Source organism: Zootoca vivipara, chromosome 4, assembly GCF_965207765.1.
Source record: "Zootoca vivipara chromosome 4, rZooViv2.hap1.1, whole genome shotgun sequence".
NCBI lineage: Eukaryota > Metazoa > Chordata > Lepidosauria > Squamata > Lacertidae > Zootoca > Zootoca vivipara.
In genome coordinates, this window is record NC_142587.1 from 41297487 (window position 1) to 41320111 (window position 22625).

Here is a 22625-nt window from a genome sequence, read left to right on the forward strand (position 1 = left end):
TCTGATCCAGGTTTAATCTCATGGGTCGAAACCAAGAACTGCGATTAAACTGTGTCTTAATAAACCCTATAAATGTTTCATTAGATTCACTGGCTTATGAGATTATTCTATTTCATTTATTGGCAAATTTCTATATACCTCCAACATGTCATGGCAGGGAACAGCATAAAATTAATAATAAAATGTCATTCATAAAACAAGTACTGTAGAAAAGACTTTTACATCCTGCTCCCTTAATCCCTAACCGTTGGTCATGCTGGTTAGAACAGATGGAAGTTGTATTCTAGCAACATCTGGATGGTTCCCACTTCTAATGAGGGAGAATGAATAAAGATGAAGTAGAACAATCCTTGTTCTTCATCTAACAAATATGGTTTATTGGACTGTGCCCACACTAGGCCAAAGCTTGCCACATATTTTCAATTATCTAACACACAGCACTGACTGCTCTCTTAAATTACCAGTAGGCTTACAAAGAAATCCTATGTACACTTATTTGGTAGCGGGCCCCTTTGGGACTTTCTTCTGCATAAACATGCATAAGATCGGACTGTTAAAGAATCATGTAGGGGGGCCAAATGTGTGAGAGAAAACAGATCCTACATCTTTAACGGTTGTGTTGAAATCTGAATGCCAGCAGGTTTAGTTTGCCAATCCCTTCCTCTCTTCCTCTTTTGCCTCTTGCTAGGTAAACACTATAGCTTTCTGGAGATATTGGTGTTAGGATAGAACTAGTGTTGACTGGTGGGTTGAAACAGTCCCACACAAGCTTTTTCTTTTCTTTTTTTGGTAGCACTTGAAATGCCTGTAAAACCTGTGTGACCAGCTACTGTTAATGGGACTCACTTCTCCCCCCAAAAAGATTATCTGCACCCACGGTCAACTGTACTTCTATTACAGGGAAGGGAGAGAAACTTGGGTCAGTTTTCATTTTAATGCAAATCTACCTAAACACAGTTAGCTTTCAAAATCCACACTTTCCAAATTATGCAATGCAGTTCTCCAGCCAAAAAATGTGTATATTAGGGGAAGGTGTGCATAACAATGTATGTATTAGTGGGGGGGGGGGAAGCATTGAAAGTGCATTCTAGTTGGGAAAATTGCATCCAAATGTGTATATTAAAGGAAATACACCTTAAAATGCTGGCAATTTTTGGTGATGACTTTTTTTATATTTTTAAGACAGAAACTGATACAAAAATGTGGTGAACTGAATTTCAGACTGTGAAAATGAGAAACAGAGAGAAAGTGAGACTGGCAGATCCATCCATCCCTGTTCTGTTCTATCATCTTCAGGTCTGAAGAATGATCAACTAGACACCTCCTTTTAGAATCACAGTCTTGGCTGCTCCATAATAGCACTGTAAGAATAAAAGTATTGAGTATTGAGTTTTTCTGCAGCCGGATCCTAAGTATGTATACAGTACTCAGAAATAGGTCCCATTAAGTTCAGTGGCACTTACTCCCAAGTAAGTGTGCGTAAGATTACAACCTTGATCCCCTCCCCTCGCTTTTTGGCTGAAATCACTTAGATGAATATTTGATCTCTTCCATATAACCCTATCACATTCAGCCAGCAAAAGGAGTGAGCTAATTGTTAAATTCAGTTCAACAAGTTCCTCATTAAGAACAAATTACCCGAGTTTGAAATCTGCTAATTTTCCAATCAGGGTGAGTGTTTGCACTTGTGATTTGGAAATAATTACCACAATGTATAACATCTGAACCTATGTGGAGGCTAATGAGAGAGGGATTCATTTCTTTGGGATTAGAAAAAGAGCTGAAGTGATTTAGGTTGCTGTATAGCTTCTTTCATGAAATACACATGTGAGCCTCTCGTATGCTTGAGAACTTTCAGAGACTGTCCCAGTGATTGCTTCAACTTACCTTGATTCTGTATTTAGCTCTGTTCCCATACTAAAACAACTGATTTCAAGAAGGTGGTAAAATGTTAAAAAGCATTCAAGATATTCAGGCCTCTTTTAGATGCTCTATCTGGTTTGCGTCATTGCCATTCCAAATATGGAGGTGCTCATTTGTATTATACCCATAATGCAAATGAGACTGCATGCACTTCCCTTACAGGAAACAAACATTTTTTATGCTCTTGGTTTCAATCACAGATTTTTATGAGTGCAAACCAGGGCACTGTATATATGAAACCCATGCCACAGCATGGTAATAGGTTGATGGTACCACTGCTGCTATTTAGAGTGCTGCCATTAGGTAATTTTAGAGACTGGACTTCATGGTGTCGTAGGGGCAGGTCACGCTTACATGGCAATGTGTATTACTTCCCTTAGTTGCCTCTGAGGCTCCCTGCAAGGCTCCCCCCAAAGTTGATGAGCACTGCCGTTCAAATGGTGTGCAAGTGCCGCATCATGTGATTATGTGGGGTGGGGCTTAGCTCCCCCCCCCCATTTTATTCAAGTTGACACCCCTGCTTAATAGTATTTACAGTCTTCCAAGTAGCTGCGTAGAGGAAAAACCCACAAGGTGCAGGTTTGGCTCCCCACACCCCCAGCCACCCAAATTCTCCACCACCGCATAGTGATGTACTGCTGAGCTGGTGTGGGAAGGCTCATGCCTAGCTCATGTGGGAAGGCTCATGCCCAGCTCCCTAAGCCGTTCCTCATAAGGCATCGTTTCCAGGCCTTTGACCATTTTGGTTGCCCTCCTCTGGACACGTTCCAGCTTGTCAGTATCCTTCTTAAACTGTGGTGCCCAGAACTGAACACAGTATTCCAGGTGAGGTCTGACCAGAGCGGAATACAGTGGTACTAATACTTCCCTTGATCTAGATCAGCCATCCCCAAACTTTGGCCCTCCAGATGTTTTGGACTACAATTCCCATCTTCCCCGACCACTGGTCCTGTTAGCTAGGGATCATGGGAGTTGTAGGCCAAAACATCTGGAGGGCCGCAGTTTGGGGATGCCTGATCTAGATGCTATACTCCTATTGATGCGGCCCAGAATTGCATTGGCTTTTTTAGCTGCTGCATCACACTGTTGACTCATGTCAAGTTTATGGTCTACCAAGACTCCTAGATCCTTTTCACATGTACTGCTCTCAAGCCAGGTGTCACCCATCCGGTATTTGTGCCTTTCATATTTTTTTTTTTGCCCGTGTAGTACTTTACATTTCTACACGTAGCTGTGTCACTGTGGACAAACAGGCTGCTGGACTGGCTGGACCTTTGGTCTGGTCCAGCTTCAAGACTCTTCTTGAGTTCACAGAGTGTAACATAAATAAATGCAGAGAAATATTGTGACCGTTATACAGCCATTCAAGGTAACAAACGTACAGTATTGCTGAAGGAAAGGCGGTACCATTGCCTGAAACGCCTTTCTAAAACAGAAGAGAAATGTGCTAGGCTTGGGCAGTTTCTTTCCTGTTGCAAAGCTAGTACCCACTGAATGAGGACCAACACCAGCAATCTGTCTCCCAAAGTCATACCAAGATCCAAACATCAGCAGTGCAGTTAGATAATTTTTGACTCTGGACTTAAATTACCTGGGGTGGGGAGCTCTTTAGATAGTAATGTATATTGTCTCACTTACTTCAAAATATGCTGTGTTTGCTCATTCTGCTGTGTGGCCCAAAATGTTGATCCTAAAGTTCTCCTCCTGATTGTACCATGGCCAAGCATTCATCTAGAGATAAAAGAGGGCAGGGGAGCAGTAAAGTAATTTTGGTATAACTAAAAGCTGGCAGTGTTATTATTATTTATACCATGGCAAATGAAAAAAAACAGCTTTTAACAGGGTTGGGAGCATTATTATTACTGACCTCATATCAGAATTTTCAGGGAATTTAAAACCTAGCAAATTTGTGTTGTACCTAATGGACCGTTTACAGTCAGGCTGACAGAAACAGTGTTGTGGTTTCATTAAAAGGGTTTGTTCTACTCAACACGGCACTGCAATCGCACGATTGCCACATAAATGCCGGAACGTATTTTTGCAAACCTACCGGTGCGCCCAGTGCATAAACTTCAGAAAAAGGAACACATTTCCTAAAAGTTCATCTCCTTCTCTAGTCTTGCCCCTTATCGTAAGTGGCAGACAATTACTTGGTGAAAAGGAAAACGTCAGATGTAATATTTTTATTATTTTTAAATTAATTATCAATCTAATATTTTAAAATAAGACATGATACACAGGTGGAATTTGGGTGTGGGATGAAGTGGTAAAGATAATATCTGATGTTTATTATCTCTATGTTTTTGTGATTTGTAATAAATGCTATAAACCAAATGAAGTTAGGTTTGTTTGTTTTTTTAACCGCATTATAAAATACAGTAGTTTGGATCCAAAGATCTTCTGATAGAAGCAGCTCCCTTCCATGGAAGTTCTCCTTCGCTGGATGGAGGAAGATTCCTTCTCTCAAAGAAAAGGAACCTTTGGCTCCAGACCAATGGGCAATCTTTGTTCTATAGAACGCGACAGATCACAGCTATGCTTTGTACCTAACAAAGAGATGAGACGCCTGTGAAGCTGAGCCTTGATAATTTTGTCATGCTGATTGTAAATGGAATATCAATATCATAGGGAACACAATTACCAATCGTACACATGCAGGCCTGTCAAGCAGCAATAGTGCTGTACGAGCAACAACTCTGAGCTAGCCTATATAGTCATGGAGATTTCTCTTGCAATTTCCTCCGACCCTCAGTTTTCCTCACTCATTATCTCTGGATTGTTTGTTGCTCCTTGGATTCAGCATTCCAGTTCCATTATCTTTTGTCTATTGCCCTGTTACCATGAGCCTACCTGCTGTTGTCAATGGCACTAGCAGCCCCTACCCCTGTACTATGTACAATAGAAATCTTTCATATGTGATTTGGTTGCTCTGGATACAGGCAGTTTGCTATGTGCTGGGTCCTTTAGAGCAATAAATTAAAGTGCTTCTTTGCAACCTTTTCCCTTTCCTATTTTTTTTTTGAGAAGAGTAAACATTCTCTCTGTGGCTTTATATGGACAATCCAGCTTCAGCAAACCCCCTGCACTGGCTATATAGCTCAGATTACAAATATAAGCTTCACAGATGAATGAACTGCAATACAATTCAGGGGGCAAGGAGGGCTTCTTCCTCCTTTTCATCCAGAGGGGAAGATTTGGGCGCAACAGGTGAGGAGAACCAATGGCAATTATCCTCAAGAGGCAATTCAGAATTCTGTGATTAGTTAATGAGCCCAGCCCATTTCCTTTCAAATGCATAGTCATATTGTAGATGTGCATATTGGACATACAGTCCAATCCTATGGATGTCTACTCAGAAATAAGCCCCGCTGTGTCATTGTAACAGCAGTCTGTGCTGCAGTTCTGTCTTCTCAGAGAGGAACAGAACTGTCACTGAGAGTGGAAAAGAACTGCAGTTTGTGACAGTGGAGACAGAAGGTTGATTTCAGGTCTTCTTCTTGAACGTGCAGGGCATTCTGAAGTTTAGTCTGGAGATACAAGAAAATAAGAAGAGCCCCCTGGGTCAGATGAAAGGTCCATCTAGCTCAGCATCCCGTGCTCACAGTGGCCAGCCAGATGTCCAATCATTTCTGTGCTGTATCTCTGACAGAGCCATCCCAAGAGTTTTTGGTACCTGAGGCAGGCCCTACAATGGTGCCCCCCCCCCGGGCCACTTGCTAGCAAAGGAGGGCTTAGGGAAGGCCTACACTAACAAGCAGGGAAAGAAAGACTGAAATCAGGATCTGCTGACCTGGTGGATCCTGCTGCCTGAGGTGGTCACCTCACCTTGCCTCATGGGTGAGCTGGCCCTGATCTCTGGTGGTCTAAGACCAACAACTTTTCTTACTGCAGGAGAAATGTATGTGGTTCCTGCGGCAAAATAAATGGTCACTAGATGGCACACTAAATTCACTGTTATGGATTTCTTGCCATTCCTACCTGCTCAGTGTTTCATCTGTTAATAAAGGTTTAGAGGCAGAAAGGGGAAGGAAGTGAACAGACTTTATGCTTTGTTTTGCTTTAACTGATCGTTTGATGGTTTCTGATCAAGACAGAGTTTTATTAATCCTGAATGTGGGAAATCAACTGCTGCCCCTGTTTAAGGATTTTTCAACAATTCGTTTTCAGTGCTGTCTGGCTCAGAAGAAAGTCTCATTCTTTACAATAGGGTTCCCTGACAACTAAGCATGTATAGGATTGCAACCTTTGTTGCTTTTTATATTGTAGGGCAGTTTGTAACTGTGGCTTAAGAACTCTCTGAATCAGTGACCGGTCCAAACCTTCCCACTTGGTACTATAATCTAGAATCCGTTTGACTCACTTTTGGACTACAGAATAGGACAGGCACCCCCAAACTCTGCCCTCCAGCTGTTTTGGGACTACAACTCCCATCATCCCTAGCTAACAGGACCAGTGGTCAGGGATGATGGGAACTGTAGTCCCAGAACAGTTGGAGGGCCGAGTTTGGGGATGCCTGGAATAGGATATAGCATGAAAATCCAACCCCATTATGGGGTGGGATGTAAGTTTTGAGCAAAAATCAAAACAAAATCTAACTCAAGTTTTGTAGAGTGAGGGAAAGACACTCACACGCTCATAAAGATTCCAGAAGAAAAACATTAGCAAAGTTGGTTTTCCCCATAAAAACTTTGTTTCAAATAGGTCACATTAAATGATTTTCTAATAACAAAATTTTGCAGAGAAGACATTATCTTAGACTTTGGGAGTTCATAATACTAACTTATTTCAAATCAAATTAATACATGCCAAATATGAAAATACAGCAATACAACTTATAATCAGCATCTTATAAAAATTCAGGTGATCCTCAAAAATGTTAATATTAAAACCATAGCTGCTTGGGACACAAAAGTATAGGACACCACACTATTGGGGAAAATGGCATTTAAATTAAGAGTACTCAGAGGCCAATGTGAAAACACACACATTTATTTGGATGCGATTTATTTGGTACAATTTTGTAACTTACGTTAATATTCAGGGACAATGGAGCTTTCCACCTCCAGCTTTTGAATGGTTCTAGTTATCTGAGTTTCTTAAATTCTTGTTTTCCTTTGGTCATTTCTCCTCCTTATGTGCCTTTACATCCTGGAACTGTAATATGAAACAGAAAGATTATTTAATTTTGTTAGAGACATTTTAATTATCATACATCTGAAATGATCCCAAAAAGATAAATTCTTACTTTAAATCAGCACTGCAATTGTTTTTCTTTTATTATGTTAATATTTTTCAGTTCATTTTTAGTTATTATGGACCTGATATAATATTATAACTCAATAAAAAGAATTAAACAACACCCTTCCAAACCCACAGCTGCTTAATTATGGTAACTCTCTTCTTTATGCCTTAAAAAATAGCAACACTAAAGAATCTTGGCAGATTTAAGGTGACAAAGCCCCTTCAAATTCATATTACAAAATGTGCATTTTAAAACATTAGACAGCTATTATTACAACATGACTGAACATCTCCCCCGTCAACTCTTCTTTTCAGTTACAAAAAGAAATATGTAAAGCTACAAGCTTTAAAGACATTAACAGTTTACTTAAATATGAAAGCATGTCTATCATGCAGCTTGACAATGCAATCCTACACGTCTACTCAAAGGAAAGTCCCATCAAGATCAATTTGACTTAGTTCCAGGTAACTGAATACTGTATAGGATTGTAGCCTAAATTTGTTTGAGGCAGGCAATTGCCTCTGGTAAGATATTTAACATACAAGGCATATGCAGCGCTTTTTAAAAGGAAAAAGGGTGCCGGTACGGCATACCTTTGAGTACCCCCAGAAAAAACACTGTATGTATGTGATAAATTTGTTGCAATGCTAATATTGCATGATATTTTTGTAGGACATGGTTTTCACATGTGTTTTTTGGCCTGAAGCAACATAATGTACCATTTAAATGGGGACAAAATCATCACCCCTTTGGAGGAAATGTGGGAAGGCTTCCTTTGCTATTTGTAAAAAGGTGTACAAGGAGCTGATTATAAAACAAGCCCCGAGCTAAGGGAGAAGACAACACAGAGCAGAGATCCCTAACCTTTTGAGACTGGGAGCACATTTGGAAATCTAAGGAAGTGTTGTGGGAACCACAAAATACCCATTTCATTGAAGACAGACTGGCAATGCAGTCACCTTCCCACAAAATATATAACAGGAAAATATATCTATATTCTCCCCTAAGGCAAATAAAGCACAGTGTTATCAGTTTCCTAAACGAGCTTCTCTGAGACCCAGTAAAGTTTTTCCATCTCAATTTCATCTGGTGGACCTCCAGCTTCTCATATACACAAATAACTAAACGTCTGTCTCATCATAGGACTTCTGGCATGGCTCTTTCCATTTTTATAAGTTCTGGGTTGCCTCTGGACTTCTTGACCAGTTGTCCTTAATAGAATTTCCACTCCATGTCTCCACTTTTTGCCATGTCTGTCTCCTGTCCCTTTGGTTTTTCTCCCCAGACTTGCCTTTGCCTTCTTCCAAGCAATGAAAAATGGCTGGCCATTCAAAAGCATATAGCTTGGCGAGGGAGAGGCTTATTTTGGCAATAATATAATGGGTGGCTCATCTGTGGCCCTCCAAATGTTGGACTCCAATTCCCTTCTGTCACAGTCATCATGGCCAATTATCAGGGATGTTAATCTTCCTACTGATTGTAGTAGAACCTGTAACCTTTAAGGGGTTCCTCAGTAATAAAAAAAAAAACACAGCTGGAAGTCAGCTTGCCCAGCACTGCCACAGCTTCTTCAAGTCTGTGCACCAGTGTAATATTTAGTGGAACCCCAAGTTAGTACAGTATTCTACATCAGCTTGGTTCCAGTTGTAGACAAGAAATTACCAATTTTACAAAGAAACTGGTATCTCTCGAGACAGAAAAAGAGGCAACATCAATGCCAGTGAGAGAGACACCATCAGTGGTGGCTGGTGCCATTGGGACTGGATGGAGCCAGAGTCAATGACAGCTAGAGCCAGCTATTTCTAATTTTGTCCTTATCATCCTCCCTGTTGAGTTTTACCAGAGGCAACACTGAGACCAAGGAATAGGAGGATGCTGACATACAGTGACCTCCCCCCCCCCAAGTGAATGTAACTAAGAACAGAAAGAAAGCAGGGCTGGCTGAGAGCACAAAGAGTTTGGTGGGGGTTGTGCCCCACTTGCCCTACTGGAGCAGCTTCCACCAGGTACAAAGTCAGGTGTATATGGTCACTTCAGACATCACCTGTTTAGTGAGCATTCATTCTGATTTATTTGCAGGGAGGTATATGGTGCTGTGTCAGGCCATCGTTGTGTCACACTTCCCAGCACATTTTCTTAACACTTTCCTTATCACAAAAAGGAAGCGGGTTTTCTGCACAAGAGTGTCAAATCAGAATAGAATAGTACATAGTACATAGTACAACGAAATTGAATGCCATCCCATAAAAAACAATATAAAAACACAATTACAGCCACATACACACCCATCACAACTCCCCAGGATCATATTATTTAGTTACAATATTTAAGATGGTTACAGCTCTTGGATATATACTGTTTTTTAATCTATTTGTTCTTGATTTAATTGTTCTGTATCTCCTGCCTGAAGGCAACGGTGCAAAAAGACTATATCCAGGATGAGATGAATCCTGTAGAATATTATTTGCTTTTTTTAAGGCAACGGGAGTTGTACAGTTCTTCCAGAGATGGGAAAGGATGACCAATAATCTTTTGGGCTGTGGTTATGACCTTCTGGATCACTTTCCTATCCATGACTGTGCAGCTGGAAAACCAAGCACATATACAGTATGTAAGAATGCTCTCTATGGAGCCTCGGTAGGAGGACACCAGCAGTCTCTCACTCAGCTTGTTCTTTTTTAAAAGTCTGAGGAAATATATTCTCTGCTAGGCCTTATTCACCAGAGCAGTTGTATTCACACTCCAGGTCATACTCTGCTCGATGGTAACACCCAAAAACTTAATTATAGCCACCCTCTCCCCGCCCATATACAGGGGCTGAATGTCCGCCTTTCTCTTCCTGTAATCCACCACCAGTTCCTTGGTCTTGGCAGTATTAAGGACCAGATTATTATCTCCACACCAACCATAGAGCTGCTCCACCTTATCCCGATAGGCGGACTCACCCCCCCCCCCCAGAAATGAGCTCCACCACAGTGGTGTCATCAGCAAACTTGATGATTTTGTTGCTAGAGTGGATAGCTGTACAACCATACGTGTACTGTAGAGGGTATAGAGAAGGTACTGAACACACAACCCTGTGGGGAGCCGGTGTTAAGGCAAAGGGCTGTACTTTAATCAACTTTAATTGTACAACCTGAATGTGTCAGTATTGGATTGAGCCCCACCTGAAAACAGGAACAGTCTGGAAGCACCGTGTGTGTCCTTGCTGGTGTGGGAAAAGGGATAGCTATATTCCAGTTTTTCATCTTTCCAGACTTTGAGTACCACTTACCACTTATCCACACACAAGAACAGTAGGCAGAAAATGAGAGGTGTCTGGCAGTGGCCACCCTCCTCCTAGCACACATGCAGAATAAGGAGGAGTTTATGCCTCTGTTTCTACCCCTTTGCAGTATTCACTATATTTTTCATGTTTCCTTGCAAGGAGTATATCAACATGGTTGTGAGCGTCCTTTTTCCTCTCCTTAGTGTTGTACTAAATTTGGTATTTACTGTGACAGTGGAAAAGCTATAAATAAACACAAGCTATCAGCCATTTGCACTACTTTAGATTTGCTCATTTTCAAAGCAAACACCACATCTTCCCACCTTTAATCCTGTTTTGTTTGGAATAAAGAGACTTCTAAGCTTTCCTTAGCCTGAGAGGCAAAACGGTTTGAAGTTGTATGTCAGCTGGATGTTTCAGCTAGGAGTCTGGAGCACGGTGATTAAAAAACACTTCCATGTTGAGTAGCCATTGAAAAGATGGCAGGAGGTGCATTTAAATTATACTGCTTAAAGGCTCTGCAGCTCTTCTGCCTCTCCATAATGCTAATATTTATATTCCTGATGACTTTTCCCTTTTCTAGCAATTCAGTTGTTAGATAGAAATAATGCAAATCACTTAGCCAAATTATGCTTTTTAGTTAAGAAAGTGAAATAGGAAACAAAAGGGAGTGGACAGAGGATGCTTTAATGTGGCAGGTTGAACAGTGAAGCTGTCTTCGGCAACTGAGGGTGAAATCTACAGGTGGCACACAGCTAGCAGAGCTTCCGGCAAATAGTAGGGCATATATGACTTAAATAAAGGGGACTTTGGGGGGGGGGGTCAAGCTTCCACAGGATAGTTAGATAAAGAACAAAAATATTCATCATTTTCATTTAGGGCAGACACAGTGTGATGGTCTCAATTATATCAAACTCGTTCAGAGCAATTCCTTCCAGTAGGACCTTAGAGACCAACCAAGTTTGTCTTTTTTTTTATTTATTTTTTTTTATTTTTTATTTTAAAACCTTTATTAGATATTAAAATTACAAAAGAAAATACCAAGACAAGAAAGCAAATGAAAAATCAGCAACCAAAAATTACAAAGAATACATGAAACAAATACAGATTGCTTAACAATTCAAAAATTAAGACCTTATTAAATAAGCTTCCCAGCCTCAGAATCCCCAGACTGATTCCTTACAATCCTATATCAAAATACAGAGCTATGAAAAGAGCTAGAAAAAGGAAATGGATAAGCAGAACAGCGGGAACGAAACATCCAAGGTAAGTCAATGGGGGGGAGGGGAAAAGATGAGAAAGGGTGTGAAGGGAGGGAAAAAGTAGAAAGAGATAGGCGAAAGGTAAGTAAAGCTAAAAGGGATAGTCAAGAGGGATAGGTGAAATTCCGACTTCCAAACACTTATAGTCGGTTCCCTTACATAATTAAGTTCTACTAGGCTACTCCTTATCTTTGATCTTAAAATACATTTATTCCCTTTCCAACTTCTTATTTCTTATTGTCTTGTGCTTCTTAGTCTAAACATATCACCATCTTAGTGCTTATCCGTTGTTTATAGAAGTAATCCTCCACATATTTCCATTCTTCTTTAATTTTTTGTTTTGGTATTCCTCTAATCAAGGCGGTTAATTTAGCTAGGGTCATATATTCGGTTAATTTTATATACCACTCCTGAATTGTTGGGATCTTATCGCCTTTCCAATTTTGGGCGATCAGCGCCCTGGCTGCCGCGCAAGCATAGAGTAATATATTCTTCCTATCCTTTGGTATGTCCCCAGGTATTATGCTCAACAGCAGGATCTCCGGCTTTTTTTCAAAGGTAAGTTTGAGCATTTTTTTCAATTCTTCGTATATATTTGACCAGTAGATGCTAATCTTGCAACACCTCCACCAACAGTGAAAAAAATCTCCCAATTTTTCCTTACACTTCCAGCAATTATTTTGATCGTTCCTATAAATTTTAGCTAATTTGGCTAAACCAGCCAAACCAGCCAAACCAGCCAAACCAGCCAAGAGACCAACCAAGTTTGTCATTGGTATGAGCTTTCGTGTGCATGCACACTTCAGATACACTGAAACAAAAGTCTCCAGACTCTTATATATAGTGAGAGGGTGGGGAGGGGTATTACTCAGAAGGGTGGTGGGAATGGGTGTTTGACTGATAGGTGTGGAAACTCGTTGATGACTGTTAACGACCGCAATTGGTCCTACAGGAAAAAGTAAGGGGTGAGCATAGCTGCCAAGTTTTCCCTTTTCTCGCGAGGAAGCCTATTCAGCATAAGGGAAAATCCCTTAAAAAAGGGATAACTTGGCAGCTATGGGTGAGATGGCTAAAGATAGAAGAAAAAGGAAACTGGATATGAACTTCCACCTTTGGTACAATTTACTCCTGCTTCAAGACGAATAAATGTGCTAGTATTTGCACTGTGTGCGTGTGTCTGTCCAGAAAAGAGCAAAATTAAGGAACCTCACTCACTTTTAATAAAATATTTGCATTTTGCTGCATATCCCAGAAGAGCTACAAGCTCCTGACTTTACTAATTTGGCAGGAAGCCCCATATCCATGGCAGAGTATCAGCAAATGTTTGTTTTTAAAGGTCACAGCTATCAGAAAAAAGGTTAAAGATAACATGCTAATCTGCTTTACATTGCAAGTTTCTGTATGTTTCAATGTGTTTTGTAGTACATAATGTAGAAATTAGACTAGAATAAAAATCCACCCTGATAGGGTAACTGGATATTTAGTTGGCGATAAAACAGATGTTAGATGCAAGCATTTGGAGGAGAAAAAGTCACTGGGTGTTAAGTAAGCCAAATGGATGAAAGTCATACCTAAATATGGATTTAGTAGCTCAAGAAGCTCCATCAGATAATGGTATTCCAACTTCCTCCCCTCTTTAATCAATCATGCATTGTAAATATATTATATCACCCTTCGATTACATTCCCGAGATAGTTTGCAAAAAAGAACAGAACAGTTGAAATGTAAATTTTATATCTATATATTTCTGCGCAAAGCTAACTCTCTGTGTCTTTCACAGAGGTGAATCTAGGTTCCCTTTTGCTACTGTGCCCTTAGCAAGGAGATGTATGGGTGCCCCCTTCCTGTGCTCCTCTGCCAAGGCACCCACAGGAGGCAGAATTACATGTCTAGCCACGCAGAGTAGCAGAGAAGCAGCCTGCCCTGGGGAGCAAGTGCCAGGCGGACAGGACCCCCCGAGCCAGAGTGGAGAGCCATGCTTTTTTGCACCCTCTTGGCCCTGTGCCCTTTGTGGCGGTCAACCTGGTCAACTCCTGGATACACCCCTGCCCTTTAAGAATCACCTCTCCATCAGAGAGAAGCCAGAAAGGCATGTATGGAAGTGAGAGCTGGACCATAAAGAAGGCAGATCGCCAAAGAATTGATGCTTTTGAATTATGGTGCTGGAGGAGACTCTTGAGAGTCCCATGGACTGCAAGAAGATCAAACCTATCCATTCTAAAGGAAATCAGCCCTGAGTGCTCCCTGGAAGGACAGATCGTGAAGCTGAGGCTCCAATACTTTGGCCACCTCATGAGAAGAGAAGACTCCCTGGAAAAGACCCTCATGTTGGGAAAGATTGAGGGCACAAGGAGAAGGGGACGACAGAGGATGAGATGGTTGGACAGTGTTCTTGAAGCTACCAACATGAGTTTGACCAAACTGCGGGAGGCAGTGGAAGACCGGAGTGACTGGCGTGCTCTGGTCCATGGGGTCACGAAGAGTCGGACACGACTAAATGACTAAACAACAACAAAGAGCTATTTCCCTATTAAGAAAGGTCATCCTTCATACGTGCTGGATCTGGAAAATCCCAGGATCATACCCAATTGGATATTCACATCACCTCAGTTGTGGGTAACTAAACTCCCCTCCCCCCCCCCGCAAGAAAATTACTGCTTGCATGCACTCTTGGAGGGCACACGTGGATTGAAGTGCAAATTCATTCACTTTGAAAATCTTCTTTAGCATAAAAACTGGTTTGGGATAAAAGGCATTAAATCATAGAAAGAAATAGCATACGTTTACATTGGGGTTGTGGTTATTTGTACAACACAGAAACAACCAGCATATGGAGTGCACTGAATACACACTAAATTGCAGTGTGTACAGTCTTTAGTAACACAGTGAGGATGGTGGCAGTGTTACTTGTCCATAAATTACACAACCTGTAACTCTCAGTGGTCCTACACCTTGCAAGGAAGGCAAGAGTTTCTGCTCATTACATAAGCTAAAGTCATAAAGTCACACAAGCAGCATAAAATAGGTCATAAGATTACAATTGCATCTAAAAAGGCCAGAAATATAGATGGGCCTGGCACCAAAAGATCAATAGGATCCTACCTTTAGAACAGAGTGAACACTTAGGGCATTGGGTGGAGGGAAAGCGGTGGTGGGATGTTAGAGGTCAGCTCTCTCTGTGATGATGAAGCTTGCCCTCAGGAGGCTACTGTCCTGTCACTGGTGTTTAAATAAGATTCAGCTGCCAATCATCTTTTGTATGTAGAATCCTGTTATTCTCCTGAGTCAGCAAACTGTATTGGGTCCAGGCCAATCTCTCTGTGGAAAGTGTTCCATAACTGGGATGCCACTACCCAAAAGGCTTTCTAATAGCTTCTCATAGGTACTGTACTTGCCTCACCTCAGAGAGTAGAGGAAGTCTTCCATTGAAGATTCCAGTTTACAAAAAAGAGGCACAGAAAGATCTAGGAAACAACAGATCACTCAGCCTGACTTCGATACTAGGGGAGATACTAACTAGAACAAGGTTTCAGTTTGTAAGCATATTGATAACAATGCAATGATTAGTACCGTAGAAGCCAGCATAGATTTGTCAATAATAAAACCTGCCGGACTAATCTTATCTCTTTCTTTGTGGAACTATGGGAATGATGTGGATGTAATTTATCTTAATTTTCATGATTTAGATGGACACAAAAAGAGGAGGGATGAGAATAAACTTCAAAATATTGATAGAATGGAAAACTGGTCCAAAATCAACAAAACAAAATTCAACACATAACCTGGGATGAAGTGAGTTAGTTTATGTATAAAGTACAGACTTACAGGTAGGCCTAAAATGAGAAAGGTTTTTTAAACTGTGTATTTACTGTATTATTATTTTAGCTGAAGTTTCTTTTCAGCAGCATCCTGCCTATCTTTCAAGCACCATAGGCAAAAGGATAAGTGATTGAAAACAGTGATGGGTTTTTAAGTTGGGGGAGCGTGAATGTTGGCATTGTCTCCTCTCTTCAGAAAATGGGCAAAAAGTGATCTCCTGGTGGCTCTTATACCTTTTGACCATCTATTGCTATAATCCAGCTGAAAAGAACTGTACTTTTCCTAGCAGTTTTTCATAGAATATTGTTGAGAAAAATGAACACTGTGAAAATATAATTTGTAAGAGACAGATACTCTAGATGGGCAACTGTATAATTCCCTGGTATCTTGTTTCTCTATCTCTTTTTCTGTAATTTTGTAAAATGCAGTTTCAGACTGTAATTCTTTCTTCTTGGTCTGACTCTACTCCTTACATGCTCTTAACCCCCCCCCCCCAGTTACTGGTCAGTATTTTTAACTTTTCAAATGTATTTTCTTTTTCAATTCTCAATATTTAAGGGTCTGAACTTGATGGTTCTCAAGGGGAATTACAATAATTCTAAGAACAACCTTTTCGTCAAGATGTTATGAACTAAATGTTTTGACAAGAGCTGGAGTAAAATGTTCAGCACTTGCTCCTTGTTTTGTGATCTAAACTACAATTCAACCACTTTGACATCACCCTAAAATTTATTACTCAAAGTTTATTACATCAAATGCCCACTGTCAACTTGCAAGGCCACCAAGTGTTTTATTAGAAAGAAGAAAATGTTTTCTTAAGGGCTTACAGATGGCAAGCTGACATCCTGAATGTTTGGTTCAGAAAATAATTAAATAATCCTGATTATTTAACTACAAAAAAGCATGACAAGAAACTTTGTGCCTACCTAGCATACATTTGTATATAAATTATCATAGTTATTAAATGCTATGTTCGGGGGTAGGAGTAGCACAAGAATAACACAATATATGCTGGGAAATCTGTATCACACAATAATTTTAACTCACCAATAACATGAACTAGGAAGACTGTGACTGCAACCCTATGAAAACTGACTTGAAAATAATCCTCACTGAAATTGGTGAGATGCACTTACGAGTAACCATTTGAAACGGGATTTTCTTCTAATTTTTCTTTTTAAATAAAGCCATTCTGTGATTCCATAATGTCAGAGTGCCCTTGTGCAAGAGTAAATACCAGTGTAGTGTAAGCATGTTCTTAGCAACAGTTCAACAAGAGCCACAGAAACATCAGTGAGCGATAGCTCTGCACAGAGCCGCTTCAGATTTTTATGGTGGAATATGTCATGGGCTAGGTCTAGGAAGACTAGATGGGCTCCATTATGTGTCTCCCTTCCATCTGTTGGCAGTATGAGGGTGTAGTTATTTGAAGAAGACGACGTAGGTTCTTGTCCTGCCAATTCTTATTTTTCCTCTCAAATTTATCATTGGTGGCATGACATCCAGAAGCTGTGCTCTGCTTGTGGTGGTAATCTCATCATCTCCCAGTAGTGCAACTTGAATTCAAATTACCTGTTTCCTACTGCACACTTGGCTCTCCTAGAACTACCAGGCATCTCACTGTGTGCAGTCTTGTGAGATTGCTGTTGGAGTTTATATTCTTCTTTGTCCATATTATTATTATTATTATTATTATTATTATTATTATTATTATTTGAATTTATATCCTACCCCCTTCCTCCTCAAGGAGCCTAGGCCAGCAAACAGATATACAATTTAAAAACAAAGTAGAAACAGATCAAAACATTCTAAAAAACAATTACACTTAAAAACATACTTCATCCAATGACTTTGAGTTTGCCAGGAACATTATTCATTGATTACTGAATATGACTCAGGACTGAACCTAAGCCCAAAGTGGCTTGGGCCCAGTCGGATTATTATTATTATTAACCATTTTTTAATTAAACTCTTCATCAGTCAAATTGGCAAATTGGTTCATTCCCATTGTGTAGGTGTGTTTCCCTTGCAGTCTCGTGGTTGTGTTGCTCAACTATTTCCCAGTTGTTCTCCCACACAATTCTCTGGAGTTCCTCTTCCTCTGGGGAGTATTCTTTAGAATGTGTGATCTTCCATTGGCTCCAAGCTTCATCCAAGGCTAGATCCATTGTTGCAGACCAAGTTCTCAGCAACAGCAGCCCAATCAGTCCCGCCACCATGGAAATCCAAACCTTGTATTTATCACTCTTTTGAACTGAAAGATTTGGAAATGGATCTTGTCGGATTGTCTGCCTAACTTTCTGTAAGAAAACATATGACTCAAGCTGCGTGCTGAGTGGGGTAATTGGTCCCACAGCAGGACTCAAATGCTTCTTCTGGGGATTGTATGAGCTATGGATTTCATGTATTACCAAGAAGCTCAATTTCACTGGAATTCTATACATGCCTCAGAACCATTTAAATACAGTATACTGTACTTTACTGTGTGCATTTGGGTACTTGGAAGCAACAGAGGAGGCAACATTGTTTTCAGCTGAATGACCTCTCACAGCAGCAGCAAGAGCAAGGTGACTAGGCAGATACCTAATTAGTCCCCAGAACCTTGGCTACATCTAATGCAAGTGTATATCCTTATTCAGCCATTAATTTCCCCTGAATGTTTCCTGCAGCAAGCATCTTTCATCAGTAATTAGACTGAGTTTGCTAGGAAAGTGCCACTGCCTTTCTCCACAATGGATACCTTAGTCAGCTGGTTGTCAGTTCTCATTGGCCAGGGACCCATCATGACTACCCTGCCATTCCGTGGAGGGAAAGTTGTATTGAGACACCTTGCTACAGTACTTGAGTTCATTTGCACTTCATGTCCCTTCTGTCCAGCCCTGTCTTTAAGGTGGATGGATCTAGGAAGCTCATTTCTTATAACTGTGCATCTTGCAGATGCCCAAATTGTTAAGTCTTTCTCCCATGAGATTGCTCCATGCATCACCTCTCTTCTTTAAGCCTGCTTTACACCAGGTGGATGTGTACAAGAGCGGAATCATCTTTGACTTAGCTAGATTCCTTTTGCTTTCCTTCTCTGCCTGTTTCCATGCCTATCTTCTATATCTATAATGTTTGTTATTTTCTCTTGGGCCAGTCAGCATCCTTGTAGAAAGCACAGGCTAGTGTATCCCTTAAGCCTAAGGGGAAATTGTTCCATTTTTTAAAAAATCATATCAGGGGTTGGTTGTTACGAAACTTTGGCTCATGGGAAGGAAATTTTAAGACAGTCCAGAAATGGACAATAATATTTAAGATAGTTGAAGGTGTGTGATATGACGTAGATCATGGTTTCTGTAGTGTACATGATGATTTCAGATCTGGTCATAGGTTTGAAGAATCCTTGGAAAAGACCTTGATGTTGGGAAAGATGGAGGGCACTAGGAGAAGGGGACGACAGAGGACGAGATGGTTGGACTGGACAGTGTTCTCGAAGCTACGAACATGAGTTTGACCAAACTGCGGGAGGCAGTAGAAGACAGGAGTGCCTGGCGTGCTATGGTCCCTGGGGTCACGAAGAGTCGGACACGACTAAACGACTAAATAACACCACCATCATCCCTGACTACTGCCCCTGCTGGCAATGGATGATGGGAGTTGTAGTTCAACAACATGTAGGACACCCCACCACCAGGTTTAGAAAGACCCAGATCTGGAATGCAACAAATCCTTCATCCCTGCTCTTAAGCATTGTGTGTGGTGGTGGGGTGTGTGGGTGAAGAAACAGGACAAACTCTTGGAGAATAAAGAAAAGCAGAAGGGCATCTTGCCCTCAGGGCCTCAGGCAGCGATCCGTGTTACGGGTCTGAAACCACACGTGCCCCGGTCTCCTCACTTTCAAATCGAGCTGTAGGCCCGGCGACCATCGGCGCGTGCGCATGCCTTTGGGCGTCATGGTGATGGCAGGCGGCGCTTACCCGGGCTACCGAGAAAAGGAAAGGAAGGCGGTAGCGCCAGCAATGCTGGTTGCTCGTCGCCCAGTCAGAAGGCAGCGTAAGGCCGGAAGGCGGGCGCTCGCCGTCGCTGCCGGGCCGGGGATACCAAGCAGCCGGCGGACACCGGCCGGGTCGAGCTGCAGCGGGAAGAAGGCCGTGTGGAGGCCTAACCCTTGACACACGAGGGGGCGGCCGTGTGGAGGAGCTGCTGGGCCGCAGTGACAGTTGCGAGCGCCTTCGCCTCCCCCCCTCCAGCGTGCTCGCGGTGTTTTGCGTGCGTGAGTCTCCGCACGCGCCGCCAGGCAGTTGCTCGGCCGGTTCGTCCAGGGGCCCCGCAGGCGCTGCCGCTGCTGTGCGCGCGCACGCGCCTTCCCCTCCTTCCTCCTCCTCCTCTGTCTCCCTCACCCACCGACCAGTCGGCCGACCGACTGACCCAGCGGCGCCATGCGGCTGTGCGGGGCGCTCCTGAAGAGCCCCATCCCCAAACAGATCGAGTACTACTCACGCTTCTCCCCGTCGCCGCTCTCCATCAAGCAGTTCCTGGACTTCGGTGAGTGACGGAGCGGCACCTGCACGCCGCGCCAAACCAAACAACAAGCACTGGCGGGCACCGCCTCCTCCTCCTGCTCTTTCGCTCCTAACCGTGAGGAACGGGGGGCGGGGGGGGCAGGAGAAGGAAGCCCGCTGCGCTGCCCCGGTGTGTTTGTGTGACGTCACTGAATTGCCTTTCGCAAGGCCGGAGGTGGGGCGGGGGGAGTGTTGTGGACGGGGCGCCAAAACAAGCGGAAGGATCCGGGTAACTGAGGACCTGAGAGTGGCCGGGGTGCGGGGTGGAGGGGCTTCTAAGGAGCTTCCCCAAAGGGTCAAGTGCCAGTGGAGAAGGACTGGTATATAAAACTTATTAGTCGACTGCATTTCAGGAGGAATGTGTGTGTGTGTTTTTTTAGGGGTGTATTGAGTTGGTAAATATGGTTAGGAAAGTTAGGGTTCAGCTGCTGGGCAGGCAGAATCTCAACAGATGGAGCTCCCCACACACAGGAATGTGAGAAGGAGGAAACACCACCTCTTGATTTCTGTGTGTGGTGCAGCTGTTGCAGGCAAGTTCCCTACCAGGAAAACAAGGGGAGGATCCAGGGAAAAGTTGACCAGTGTCAAAGCCAAAGTCTACTTAAGCATTCATTATATTCTCCCAGCAGCTCAAGGTGGCATACGTAAAGTATGCAGATGATTTCCTGCCCAGGTACTGAACAGCAGCTGCATTGCCTGTCTTCAGGCCATTCCTTGGGCCAATTCAGATCTTCTGAATTGATTCGCCAAACCATGACTTATTGGGAGCAGGCTGAAAGGCTCATGCTCCAGCCCACTGAAATTTCCAGGTTTCCTCGAATCACAATTTGCTGTGCCATCCTATCTAGACAACTTTGGAACAATAATGCTCACTTCAAAACAAGATTTCATGATTTAGCAATTTGTTTATCTATATGCTTACCGGTATATCCTGCCTTTTTTTTTATCATGGACCCAAAAGCGATGTATACTGTAATGCTGTTTTGAGGGTTGTCATCTGTTCAGGCACTGACTGAACCCAGGCCTCCTTAACTTCAGTGAGGTGGTGACTCTTGTGGTCCCTTCCAACTCTGCAGTTCTGTGATTCTACACCTGTAGTGGGTCACTTTGGCATGTGGGTAAGACTGGCAGGTGTCAGTCACCTGATGTCACCATGATTCTGTTAAAAAAGGAAGAATTGGGAGTGTATTCTAAGTTCATTTCCTATTCTTCCTTTGCTGGTGTGGTTTACATGCAGGCTAGGTCTGCAAATGAACTTTTTACTTTGGTAGCTGTGGCTTGAATTCTTTTGTAGATGCAGCCTGAACTTAAACCACGCCTGCAAAAGAATATGAAAAATGTTTCTTTGCAGGCATGGCTTGAATTCAGAATGTGGCTGCAAAGGAAAAATTGAGAGCACACTGTTAAGTGTTCTTCCAGTTCTTAATTTTTATCAAAAAAATTAAAAGTTGGCACTTCTTTAGTTTGGCACCTTTCTCTGTTGCAGTACACTTCTGATACTTCTGATACTTCTTCCTATTAGCTGCAGCTTGAACTTCCCCATGTCTGACATTGTATATGATGAAACATGGGCATGGTTTGCCCGGAACAGCCTGGCAGTCATAATTAGGCCCATGAGCTGGAAGTTCCTCACCAGTACCTTATTGGGAGTATTCTGAAAGGGAATATATTCTGAGAGGAAGGAAGTGTTCTATTGGGCTCCACAGGAGAACTACGATGGGGCAGGGTTGTTGTTTTTTAGTTCTTGCTACAGTGATAATAGTGGGCAGTTCCATCAACAGCAAGTTCTGTGTGACTTTGACTTAGTATGCAAAATGTGAGCCTGCATTTTGCAAGGCACTACTATCCAGTGTTGGCAAAGGCATTTTTTGTTAAACCTTTCCCCAAATCTAATTCCAAATGCATTTTGTGTCCTTGCCTAGTTCATTATTTTTCTTTGTTTTCTCATTTTATTATTTACTCTTTTGTTCAGAGCATCAAAACATTATGCTTGGCTGACAGATCAGTATCAGGGAGACACGCACCAGGCATCAGTCACTAAGGGTTTTGAAGGTTAAGCAAATTCTTCCCAGAAAGCAATAGTAATGTGAAAACTCTGGGATCTTATATCCCTCTTCTTGGCCGTGTATGCACTTTGTGTTTTTGTATTGCTGTGGTTAGAAGTGTTTGTGTCTTGGGAATACTGAGCTTTTTTGAAAAGTAAGGGCTTGCAACTACTGTAAATGGTTTTCACTTCCTGGCATCTTCATGGTGTGGAACTCCAAACACTTCACCTTAGCATGTTAAAACAATTACAGCTTTTTCCTACTACTTGGTAGATAGGTACTCAGGCACGGGTGGCAGATGTGGGTGGTGCTGTGGTCTAAACCACAGAGCCTCTTGGGCTTGCTGATTGGAAGGTCAGTGGTTTGAATCTGCTCAACAGTGGTGAGCTCCTGTTGCTCTGTCCCAGCTTCTGCCAACCTCGCAGTTCGAAAGCACACCAGTGCAAGTACAGTCATACCTCGGTTTAAGTCCGCTGCGGTTTGAGTACTCTCGGTTTAAGTACTCAAGTACTTGAGTACTTGAGT

The 22625-nt window shown here is 42.2% G+C and overlaps 1 protein-coding gene and 1 long non-coding RNA gene across 2 annotated transcripts in view; one reads left to right on the forward strand and one right to left on the reverse strand.

Annotated features, from left to right (window-relative positions):
- The window catches only part of LOC118085066 (uncharacterized), a 57207-nt gene extending 37077 nt beyond the window's left edge, over positions 1–20130 (reverse strand). Inside the window, exons 1-3 of the long non-coding RNA XR_015949773.1 lie at positions 19994–20130; positions 6953–7077; positions 3562–3654 (exon numbers count right to left, since the gene is read on the reverse strand). This is a non-coding gene — a long non-coding RNA (uncharacterized LOC118085066). The remainder of the gene's footprint in view (positions 1–3561; positions 3655–6952; positions 7078–19993) is intronic.
- Positions 16709–22625, forward strand: part of PDK3 (pyruvate dehydrogenase kinase 3) — a 41974-nt gene continuing 36057 nt past the window's right edge. Inside the window, exon 1 of the mRNA XM_035115347.3 lies at positions 16709–20038. Within this exon, the coding sequence (XP_034971238.1) occupies positions 19933–20038 (106 nt within the window). The 5' untranslated portion in view covers positions 16709–19932. The remainder of the gene's footprint in view (positions 20039–22625) is intronic.